The sequence below is a fragment of the Papaver somniferum genome, chromosome 9, assembly GCF_003573695.1.
Source record: "Papaver somniferum cultivar HN1 chromosome 9, ASM357369v1, whole genome shotgun sequence".
Taxonomy (NCBI): Eukaryota; Viridiplantae; Streptophyta; class Magnoliopsida; order Ranunculales; family Papaveraceae; genus Papaver; species Papaver somniferum.
The window spans coordinates 6474439-6486444 of NC_039366.1; the positions used below are offsets into that span (position 1 = coordinate 6474439).

The 12006-nt window shown below is 37.0% G+C and overlaps 1 protein-coding gene across 1 annotated transcript; it reads right to left on the reverse strand.

Annotated features, from left to right (window-relative positions):
* Positions 1 to 251: 251 nt before the first annotated feature.
* LOC113307643 (D-xylose-proton symporter-like 3, chloroplastic) lies at positions 252 to 4166 on the reverse strand. Its single transcript, XM_026556091.1, has 14 exons — positions 3788 to 4166; positions 3588 to 3712; positions 3001 to 3079; positions 2779 to 2838; positions 2583 to 2649; positions 2362 to 2486; positions 2174 to 2275; positions 1686 to 2057; positions 1514 to 1561; positions 1361 to 1423; positions 1224 to 1277; positions 1031 to 1132; positions 729 to 875; positions 252 to 621 (listed from the first exon to the last, which is right to left on the reverse strand). The coding sequence occupies exons 1-14, from the start codon at positions 3974 to 3976 to the stop codon at positions 520 to 522; spliced, it is 1635 nt and encodes a 544-aa protein (XP_026411876.1). The 5' UTR covers positions 3977 to 4166; the 3' UTR covers positions 252 to 519.
* Positions 4167 to 12006: the final 7840 nt, after the last annotated feature.

Below are 12006 nucleotides of genomic sequence, written 5' to 3' on the forward strand. Positions count from 1 at the left end.
CGCGGTATACTTTAGGAGATAAATCATTTCTAAGTTTTTTTATTAGTTATTATCCATAAGGGTATAATTGTAAAAAAGTACTTAAATATACTCCCCTTCTTCCTTGTCTTAAAAAATGTGTAACATGCAACTAGCTCATCTAATTTGGGACGGAGAGAGTATATTGCTTCACTATTTTTTAAGCCTCCTTTCCTTTGAGGATGTTTTTTTCCTTGCACTACTGATTTTTGCTGTAAAATTATATTAATAATACAGTGGTAAAGTCATTTCGCAATGACACCAATGAGTTGGGTTTGAAATCATGAGTATCCAAAAAAAAAAAAAAAACTCAAGATTGTGGTTTATTTATATGCAATTACAAAAACTGCAACAGTCAGAATTCAATTCACATACATATGAACTTCCCACGCCGCGAGTGAATTTCTCTTTACAAATGAGATGACACAAAGCAACTGCAGCTAAAATATGTGCTTTGCTCAGTAAGGCATTTAATCTGTCACTTCAAGATCTCCTCCAAGCTCAACCTTTCGACTCTGGAACGATGAAGACCACGAATAGAACAGATGCTAAAGCAATTCCAACAAATAGTAGGATGTTCACTAGTTGTGAAGCAATTTGTTCCTGGAGAACTCAGCAAAAATATAGGTTAATTAGTTACGCAACAAATAGTTTTCTAAATCCATCTATAATATATGAAGAGGAAGATTACAATAAAATCGCATCCATACCTTCAACGAGGAAGGAGCAAAATATACAAGAACATTTGCACCAAAAGTTTTTAGAACAGAAAGACCATATTGACTAATCCCACGCTCTCTGATACGAATGGGTAAGGTCTCGGATACCATTAGCCAACTAATTGGTGCAAAAGATATCTGTAAAGAAAATAAAGTTCGTGTGGTTAACAAATTATGGGCTACAATTGGTCCTACTCTGAAAGCATGATATGCAGGGTAATTTCTCTATTTTAGAAGAACTAGGATAGGCCGGCATATCATAATGAAATCAACATAGTACACATGGTACATACCTTGTAGCAGCCAATGTAGAGAAGCAGAGCACCTACAGCTACAAGGGGATGCCCCTGGAGAATTTTGTAATAAGCTGAAAGAAACACCAATGAAACCGTGGTCTGCAGCAGACAAGGGTCTAAGAATTACAAGGCATAAAGTGGAAACAGAACGAGAAAAGATTTGAATGATGACTTGATGAGGGATACATACAATGCCACTAACACCTTCAATCAGTAATGGTCTCCTCCCAAGAAATATTAGAAACTACAAAATTCCAACTAAAAATTATTATTGGCATGAAAATCATCGAAATTAGTAAGTTTGGATTATGAAAAGCTGAATGCAACCTTAAGCAGACCAATTACAACAGCAACTCGGGCAGCAACTGATGCAGCAGCGAATCCTGCAGTCTACAATACAATTTCGCAGAAAAGGCTAAATAACGTTGTCTTTATATTAAGAAAATTCTTTTGAAGCTATGGACCATGAAGCCAATGTACCTGAGGAATGGAACCTGTGTAGTGCAACAAACTTGGGTGCCCTGTTATCTGCCATGATTACAAAAGAATAATTCAGTCAGGAGAAAGAAAGACACGAAAAGTATATACACTAGTTCAGTTTAGTTTAGTAACAAGAGAACCTATGCACATAAGAAATCAGAATAAGAGATACCTGCAGAAAAAGGACTAGACCTACGCAAACTGTGACTGCCTGTATACTCAGCTCTCGAAACACCTTCCAAAAACTGCCTTCAGACTCTTGATCAGCATGGGCCTCTTTCAATGAGACAAGAATTTCTTCTACTTGTTTCTCACATACTTTATCACCGGAAGGCCGACCTCTCAATCTGCTTAGTCCTGTGATGGCTCTCTCCTTGTTTTCCTGTAAAGATGCTTTACCCTGAACTGCTCTGAGAAGCAACCAGCGTGGAGATGCTGGCAAACTCCACATGCCTAATCCCATTAAGAGTGCTACAGGAGCACTGAACCCAAACATATAACGCCACCCTCCAACGGCATCAATATTTCTAGCAAGATAACCTAACTGGATGGAAGAAAAGAAAAATGTAGCTTATGTCATTTAATCAAATGAATGAAAATACATCAGACCGATGTCTATCCAGTTCATTTGATTTACTTATACAAATTACAGAGTGTTACCAGTATCCCGAAAACTATAATGAGTTCCTTCATGAATACAAGTTTTCCACGAATCTGAGAGGGGCAAGTCTCAGCAATATATTGAGGAGCCCCATGCATGGCCTGTTAGAACCAAATAATATCAACACTAACAAGTAATATAGTGAACAAAATAGTTTAGCAGAGAGGGGGACAGTTGATAATCTCACCAAACCTATTCCAAGACCGTAGAGAAACCTCCCTAATATGAGAACACTAAGGCTTGGTGCCAAACCAGTGGTTAAACCACCAAGCATATATAGCATAGCTGCTATAATAAGTTCACGTCTCCTTCCTTCAAAAAAAAAATACATTTCCAGAGTCAAAAGATATATTTATCAATGGACACTCAAGATTAACAGCAGACAGAACAGAAACATGGGTGAATTACCTAGAAAATGTGCAATGGGGTGGATGAGGATGGAACTGATAAAAGCTCCGTAAAGAGAACCACTCACCTACACACCAAACAGAAGACAGTCTCAACCAAACTACGGTTAAGGGATAATTCATGTAAACTAGAAGATTATAACAGAACTAAGCATGTTAACTAGAAGACAGTAACAGAAATCAATTATAAGACTTACCACAAGTCCAAGCTGTATGGAAGATAGATTGAACCATGTTGTCCCACTAAGCTTTGGTGACTGCGCAAGTGGTCAAATATCAAAACAATAACACACATTACACAGTGTATAGTGTCTGTCAAGTGCAAATTCATAAGGTCCATACCAACAGTATAAAGAAAGTGCTGTGACTGCTGTCCACTAAAATACAAAAGCGTACGGGGAAAATGGAAAACAGCATACCTGCAAAGAGACAGCAGCTCCTGAAATGGCACCAATATCATACCCAAAAAGTAAACCACCAAGAGCTGGAAATAAGAACCTGCAAACATTAGCGGGTTATTCCTCTGAAGATAAAACTTAGTCTCCTCTCAGAATCCAGGTAAGATTGCATGATGCAAATAAGTAAAAGCAAAACTCCAAGTTTATAGGAAGCTGTAGTGAATCCTCTACACAATTGGCATCACAAAACAGAAGTTGAAAAACATTTTGCAGTTCTGTGTATAACACTATTGTTCTAAGGCACAATTCAAACTAAAATCAAACGGACTAACAAATTGCTCTCATTTGCATTACGCAAATCTTTCCAATGTCCCAACCAGGATCCTGATTTGAATTACCAACAAATTTCTAATTCTAATCCCCATTTTCTTAACCAAACTCAAAACCTCACCCTCCAAGGACTAGGGAGGCAATGCCCTAGTCACACTGGTGACAGGACCAAGAGTACACTCCACACCAACTCCAACCTAATAGTCCTCAGCAGCTCAACTAGAGTGATTCAAACCTCAAAATGTAACAAAATTGAAGAAATTGGTTGATTAACTTACGGTAGAATCACAGAAGTCCTAGAGAAAACTTCATCTTGATTCACTACAGCAGCTTCTTCATTAGAAACCAAAGACTGGATCTCCTCATTCGATGAGAAACTCTCTTTGTTAGCACTCACCTTGATCTAACCACACCAAAATCAAAAATCAAGTCATTTTTATTCAACAATTTAACTCAAACCCATGTTCAAATTCCATACCTTTAACTGTTTCCTGAACTCCAATCTTGATGGAAGCAACTCCACTCTCTGTAATTTGAGATTTGTATTCTTCTGCAAGAAATTTGAAGATGGAAAGCTAATTGAACTAATGGGTTTTGATTGAAATCGTGTTTTTGTATGTGAACTGAAGAAAACTGATGATGAAGTTGCAGTAGTAGCAGTAGCCATGATAGTGGAAGTAAAGGAATGGTAAAGGTTTTAAGAACAAATCTGAAAACTTCACAGCCGCAGTATGCAACTCAAAAGCTCTCATATTATTCTGCTGGATTAAAGTTTTCTTTCCGGAAATTTCTGGGTATATCATCAAATTGTATATTTTGCTGATACACCGTGTGCCGGCTTCTGCACATTTGTTCCCCTTTTCTTTATAAAATTCCGAAATAAAAAACATAAATGGAAGAAGAAGAAGATGATCTTAACGGCTGTGATTGTTGGCAATAATGAAATCATTTTTTTTTTTTTTTGAAGCATGCATTTTATTAAAAGAAATTAGTTTACAATTTGTCTTGGGTACGTGGTATTCACGGAATCATGAAAAAAAAATTGGCTAATAAAAGATGGGATTGTCTGATCCCAGATTTTGGTTGACGAGCTTCCTGTTTGACTTTCATCTGCCGCATGATTGGCCAATCTGTCAAATGCTTGATTTCCTTCTCTTTAGTTGTGTTGAATAGCAGCTTGCGGGATCTGTTGAAATCATTTTTTATTTCCTCAATCATTCCTGCTATGTGCCAAGATGGAGGTGTAGAGGAAGTGATGAAGCGCAACAAGTTTTCCGAGTTTGTTTCAAAGACAACTCTTAGACATTGTCTTTTTGTTGTTGTTCTTGAAGCTAAGAGCATAGCCCAATGAAATCATGTTTAATGTGTTGTTTTGTTTTGTTTTGGTTTCTTAAACGCGTATTGAATGTTAGATTAATTTTTGACGACTGAAATAACATGTCATCTGGTGATGGAAAGTGACATTTACATATCTTTCATTTTTATTCATTTTTCTGTAATTTTGTTCCAACATCATCTGGTACTGAAAGAGATCTGAAATTTTCTACAAATTATTGAAAAACTTACAGGGGTAGTCAAACGAGATTTTAATGGATTTCTAAAGATTTTTAGTTTGAGTGACTTCCGGAAATTCTCTGAAAATCTAAAGACTTTTAGTGATTTTTTTTTATGCCAAAGATGTGAAATTTATTGACTGAAAAGAGTTACATTGTCTGCAATCAAATAACTCTCAATGATATTTGGTGGTTTATCCAACCAAATTCTACTAACTCTATACTTCCTGCTAAACTTTGCTAATGTGTCAGCATGTTTATTACATGACCTAGGAACAAAATGACAGTCCCAATGAGGGATGTTTTTCAGACAGTCTAAGGCATCAAGCAGAATGTCTTCATTTCCCCAAGCTATCACCGGTGCTTGCTTCATTATATAGCTTTCGACTCCTTGCAGATCAATTTCCAGAACTACACGTGTATGATGCAGTTCTATACTCCATTTGACAGCTTCCAAAAACGCCATACATTCTGCATCTTCAGAGTCCTTCACTCATGCATAGCATTTAGTAGAGCATCCCCGCCATTTTCCTGCAAAATCACGCAACACAAGTGCTGTAGTTACAGGAAATCCTACACTACACCATTCATATGATTTCATTAATAATCAACCTAGAAAAGATTATTACAAGAACAGATAAAAGAATCAAGAATAAACTCTACTCTAGACTCTCTCTCTCCTATTTACTTATTTCTTTCTCCCAAAAAGATCTCTCTCCTCTTCTCAGTTGAACGACTATTTATAGGGAAATACATAGTGGATGACATCTAATATATCCTTTATTTTCGGATACGGCTTGCGACATTCTCGCAACCTTACAAATGCTAATCTCGCAAATTCTTTAATTTTCGCAGGATCATCACATCTTTCTCATGATTTTAGCTGATGTCATTTATTATATCATTTCTGAAATTGTTCTGCGACGCTGTTGTGTTGTGTTGTTGATAATTTCGCTGAAATATTATTGCTGCGAGATTCTGATCCTACATCTTGCCTCTTCTCACATCTTCTCTGCAAAGTAGATAATGATGTGAGAAATACCGCAGCTATTCCTCTCTTCATATTCTGCATTTATCAGACGTATTCTTTCTTCCATCCGTTTCTTGACACGTCTTCTGTAACCGCTGCTTTTCAAACTCTCACGTCTTTTCGTCTTAATGGTGTTTATTTCTTCGAGTAAAAAATCTCCTTTATATACTCTTTTTATTCTTCTTTCCACTTTCTTTTTACTTTCTCTTCTCTTTTTATTTTCTCATCTCTGCAACTCTATTATTCTTCTGCAAGTTCTGCTACTGTAATATTCCCCCCTTCAATCTTCTTACTTTTCATTCATTCCCATATTCTATATTCAAATATGCCTCCAAGTGGTCATAGACATGAGAAGAATTTAAAAGATGTCCAAAAAGATCTTGCTAACAAAAGGTTTCACACTTTCTACCATTCCTGGTGAAAGTGTCAATTCTTTCTGTCAAACTTTTCTCTGATCAGTATTGTGATGATCAATCAATCATAATTTCTCTAGGTCAGATTCTTGCAGGTCTCCCCATTCCTCTTTATGATCCAGATATTCCTTTATTCTATGAAACTCTCGCTCACTCGGGATTTTCGCGAGCTATATTCCAACTGAGTGGGGACTGCATCCGTCTGATGCTAAAGTTCGCTAACCATGGTGCTGGTAGAGGATCCATGTACTCCAAAGAACTTAGGGATCCTAAATTCGTAGACCTAGAGATAATTGCTGAGAAATACATAGTAGCGAGTTTCTTTTAGAACTATGAACTGATCTCCATGAAGAAAGAGAATACACGTTAGGGTATTCGCTTGAAAAGGAAAGATAACATTGATGAAGCTAAAATTCTCATGCAAGATATTGATTGGCATTCTGGTAAGAACACAACTCCTCACCAATCCAAAGATGATAAATGGTGTGTTTTTCCTTTAATGCTAAAAGGACCTTACATTGCTGGGTCAAATGTTCTTCCTGCGAATCTCGATGCTTATCAACCTTGAGTTTTCTCTTGGCCCGAGAAGGAGAAAGAGATATGTTTCTTCCAGTTTAGTTCACTTTATATTTCTTTATTTGTCTTTATTCTTTTATTCGCCGACTCTTGCGACATTCTGCAGATCCAAAAGCTGAAAGATAGTTATAACAGGACTGGGAAGGCTAGTACTTTGTTAGCTCTTCGTTCATACACAGATGAGGTAAGAAATATTCTCTTATGAATTTAAACATTTTATTGTTACTTCAATTTCTTCTTTTTATATGTTGTGTGAAGATTATTGCTGAAATAGAAGAGTTTGCCAATGTTGCGAAGATTGGTGATAAAGGCAAAGGTGTTCTTCGCAGAAAAAAATCAACTGCTCCTCCTTCAAAGAAAAGAAAAGTCCGTTCTTCCTCTCCTTCAAATATTCCTTCTCATGAAAACTCCGAGAATGATGAGGATGATGAGAATAATGACGACCTTGCTGAAATAGAAGAGTCTCCATCTGAATCTTCTATGGCTAAGCACTCTGGCCTCTTTTCTGATTCTTTGCAAGGAATGGGAGATAATCAATTCGCTAACACCTGTAAATCTCTCGCTACAATTTGTGATGTCCCTTTATTGGATGGTGATAGTTCTCTTCGTGGATTTTCTAGATCAGTGACTCCCGACTTCTTGCATTCTCTTAATAGTCTGGTATACTTTCATCCTTTTACTTCTTCATTGACATAACTCAAAATCTCTTTCTATATTAATATTTTTTATATTTTCTCGCAGGGTGGAAAAGCTTCTTTCGCTGTTGCCTCAGATCTAGAGAGGAGACGCGAAAATCTTGAAAAGAAGAATCTTCAATTTCGCACAAAGAATGAAAAATTGGAAGCTGAAGTCAAAGGTCTTCGCGAGAAAAATAGACAACTATAAATTGATTCTTCTTCGTGTAAGAACAGAATCTCTAGTCTTCTGCAAGCTAATAATCAGTTTTATGGTATGTTAGTTTTTTCTTTTCCCTTCATTCATTCATCCTTTTGTTTTATCTTATTTAAATGATCCTTTTTGCAGACATTTATGGTCTTTCTGATGAAGCTACCCTTCTTCGTTCATTTCCTAATGCCTTGGATAATGATACCCTTCTTGAGCGTCTTAATAATTCCTTAAATAGTTTCTCAAATGATAGAATTCCATCTCTTTCTTTGAATGAGCTTAGGTCTAAATTTCGCCTCTTAGAAATTGACCATAGATCTAGTTTAGGCTTAGCCAACCGATTTAAGCGTCTATTTCTTGATTCTAAAGAGAAAACCAATGAGTTAAGAACCAAAATTAGCGGTCTCATAGATGATAAGGATCGCATCTCTGATCAAGGTGCTAAGGCTTTGGCGAAATTCCAAGAGACTCTTCTTGAAGATCAACTTGAACGAGATGAAGCTAGCCGCAAGAACATCAAGCTCTGCGAAAGGGAAAACCAAATTCGTTCTCATATTCTTATAAGTAATGAGGATGAATTTGTTTGGGCTGCGAAAATCTTAGATGATGCTAGAAAAGATTTAGGTGTAAATGTTAGTCTCCAAGTTGAGCATACACCTTGATTAGAGATATGATTTATGACAGAGAAGGTTACTAACTGCTCTTCTTTACTAATCTTTTGCTTCTTATGAATTTTCATCAAGTTAATAATTGATTATCTTTTGCTCGCAGATTCTGAAAGTAGATATCGTGAAAAGACTGAGGAACTCGAAGCTGAAAAGGAGGAACTCGCAAAGAATCTTTCTTCTCGCAATGACACGTATTCTAGATTAAAGAATCAAATCAAGATCACTGTTGCGAATTTTAAGAATGATGATATGCATTTTCGCAATCAAACTATCCAAGTGGTTTGTGACGATTATAATATCCCTCATTCTGATTATCCTTGTCTCTTGGAAGAGATCCCACAGAATACTCCCAGTCTGATTATTTCTGATAGCGAAGCTGATGATGAAGAATCTGATGGTGATGAAGGTTCTGATGGTGATGAAGATTCTGACGCAGACGAAGAAGGGAACAAGTCTGATGAAGCTAATGAAGGATCAACTAAGAAGTAGTCTTTGTTTCTTTCTTTGATTCTCTGTAATACTTGTACATTTATTCCTTCTTTCTGTATATTTGTGTTTCTTTCATTTTGACATGCATTCATTAAAAATATTCTTCCTTGCAACACATTTAATCAATATAATCATTAATTTTTGAATCTTTGTGTAAATTTATCATATGGAGACAAATAACATTTTCTAATTTCATTCATTCCCATACTTGCCTCTGTTATCTGTATCCAAATGAGAGATTTTATAAATTTTTCTTATAATGTATAATTACGCAATCTTATGCGAAGTGAATTTTGATTCTTTTCAAAATGTCATTCCTGTGTGGTCTTATTTTTCCTTCCTAATTAAGGGTCTTATTATGCCACCTCTTATCATTGCGACAAAATCGCAGGACTTCCTTGCACTTTCATGCAAAAACCCATTGATCTTGCCTTAACTTTTTCTTTTGTATTGTGACCTCTTCAGGAATGTTGCGACAATATGACGGGCCTAAATATTCTTGCGAAAATAAAGCCCCATGACATTGCCGTCTTGCGACGAAATCGCAGGACGTCTTCGCACTTTCATGCGAAAACCCATTGATCTTGTCTTATCTTTTTCTTTTGTATTATTGCCTCTTCAGGATTGTCGCACAAATATGACAAGCCTTAATACCCTTGCGAATAAAAAGCCTCATGACATTTGCGTCTTAAGACACTTATCATCTCCCTAATGGAGGGTGCCTCCCTTATCTCCCCCCTGGTTGCCCCTTTAAGGAGGCGTACTTCTACCATACAAGGTTAGCTCCTACCATCCAGTCTTAAAAACAACCAGTTGTTTTCGCAGCCTCTCATTCCTTTTACCTATAGGGCTTATGGTTACGAGACTGCACCCTAAGTGGGGTTTTCTTCAGGCCGAGTGCAGTATAAGCCAAGACTTGTCAAGAATGGAAAAGTACGCTTCAGACGTCCCTGGCACTCTTGACTCAACCGTGTACCTCGGCGCCTTGATCATATCTGCACTCCTTGGGAGAGTCCTTATTACCTTAGTCGCCCAACCTAAGTCATATTCTTAAGCTGAGAATCCAAGGTGCCTCTCCCGGATGGGCTTTATTGACCCCAAATCTGCACTCCTTGGGAAAGTCCTTATTAAATGAGGGGTGTATTGTAGGATTTCCTGCAACTACAACAATTTTCTGGGAGAGTAAAAAAAATTTTGCCAAGATCTTCAATGGTTGAATTCACCACTGCTACATGGTGATGCTCCAGCAGCAATCCCTTGAATTGGACATTCCAAGATTGTTTTGAAAAATCATAATCCTTGTAAGCTATTTCAGTTGTGTATTCTTGAAGATCTAAAAGATTATTTTGGGCATTCTATGGAATTTTCTTTAAAACATCCTTCAAGTCATTTTGGGAATTAAACTTAAAGACAAATAAGTATTTTCCAACCACTTTCCTTTCCCTTTTCCTGTAGTTTTTACACAAGATGTTCAGCTTCTCCTTGATAGTAGAGGTTTCGATTTCTTATCATCGGTAATTAACTTGCCAATCAAGGTATTTTTCCATGCACCAGCAGCATCACTCAGGTTCTTCGTCGATTCAATTGCACCTCTTGGGGTCCTTATCATAGTAGTTTTCATCTTTTCAGTAATGTTGTTCATGCTGCTAGCATTCTCAGACTCCACATTTTTGCAAGGTAGAAATCGATGATTAGGTTTAGGTTTAGAGAGGTTTCTCGCAGTTTTCCTGTGTTTATCTAACCCTATATAATGGGATTGATAAATTCGGATCGCAAAAATGTCTTGGTATTCCTCCAAAAGTGGAAGTAATGGTGAAGGGGCAGTAGGAGGTAAGGGTGAGGTGGTGACAAAAAAGAAGTGGCCAACAAGGCCATGTGTATTTTTTCTGAAATTTTTTTTGACTGTTGAACTGCTCATCATGAGCAGAGAAGGCTTAGTATTAGCGCCAGTTAATTATTTGGTGGCCATGATGCACAAAGGAGATACTAAGTTTAGAAAGGTTGAAAACAACATCGCATAGTTTTTTGAGCCAGTCAGCTCCGAGGACCATATCACAGCCTCCAAGTGGCAGTATTATGAGGTCTTCAGTGAATAGATGGTCTTGCATGGTCCAAGAAAGTTGTGAGCATGAGCCAGTGCTGATAGTTTTCTTACCATTGGCCACAGTAACTAGCATTTGAGGAGTGGCCTTTATCTTGCAATTGAGTTTAGCAGCTGATGCAGAATCAATGAAGCTGGTAGTACTTCTTGTATCAATGAGAATGGAAATTGACTGTTTTTTTTAGAAATCCAGGAATTCTAATGGTATCCCCTGTGGTATTCCCAGTGAGATCATGTAATGAAATTTCCATGTAAGATTCAATTGGTGAGTCAACAGCCTCCTCAAAAAATTCTTCTTTTATGTCATAGTCCTGAATTTAAGTCTGCTCTGCCTGAACCATGAATAATTGTTGTCTTCCTTTGCAGCTATGTCTACTGCTATAAAGCTCATCATAGTTGTAACAGAGACCTTATTCTCTTTCTTTGGCGCATTTGTTCTTGTGTAAGTCTTTCAATGATAGGTGTTGAATATTGTGGTTTAATGGGATTAGTGGGAGAAGATTTGGGTGTTGTAGGGGATGATTTAGGTGTAAAGGTAGAGGTGATGATGGGTTTTGGAGGAAGGTTATAAGAAGAAAATGGTCTAGGGGATGGAAAAACAGTGGGTGTTGGTTTAGTTGGTTTATAGAGCAGCTGGCATTTATGTTCTTCCATTCTGGCCAAGGAAAAGGCTTGACTGAGTGGAATTTTCTCCTTAAAACCATTAATGAAGATCACGATAAAATACCTCTCATCCAAGGATGGATTGTAATTAAGCATTAAGGCTTTGAGAGATTCAAACAATTTATAATATTCCTCTACAGAGTTGACTTGCATCAATTTATTAAAAGAACCAACAAAATTTTCATCTACTGGATTTTCAAATAGGGCACAGAGGACCCGATCAAATTCAAACCAAGACATACGAGGACGACCAACTTGAAAATTTAATAACCATTTATCCGCCTTACCATCAAGATAAATAGTTGTTATATCAACCTTT

Coding starts and splice junctions, on each gene's coding strand:
- LOC113307643 (XM_026556091.1), bottom strand. CDS start 3,976: ATGGCTACTGCTACTACTGCAACTTCATCATCAGTTTTCTTCAGTTCA. Junction 1,278..1,360: donor TTGTAATTGGTCTGCTTAAG/GTTGCATTCAGC, acceptor GGAATTTTGTAG/TTTCTAATATTTCTTGGGAG. Junction 622..728: donor TTGCTCCTTCCTCGTTGAAG/GTATGGATGCGA, acceptor TGAGTTCTCCAG/GAACAAATTGCTTCACAACT.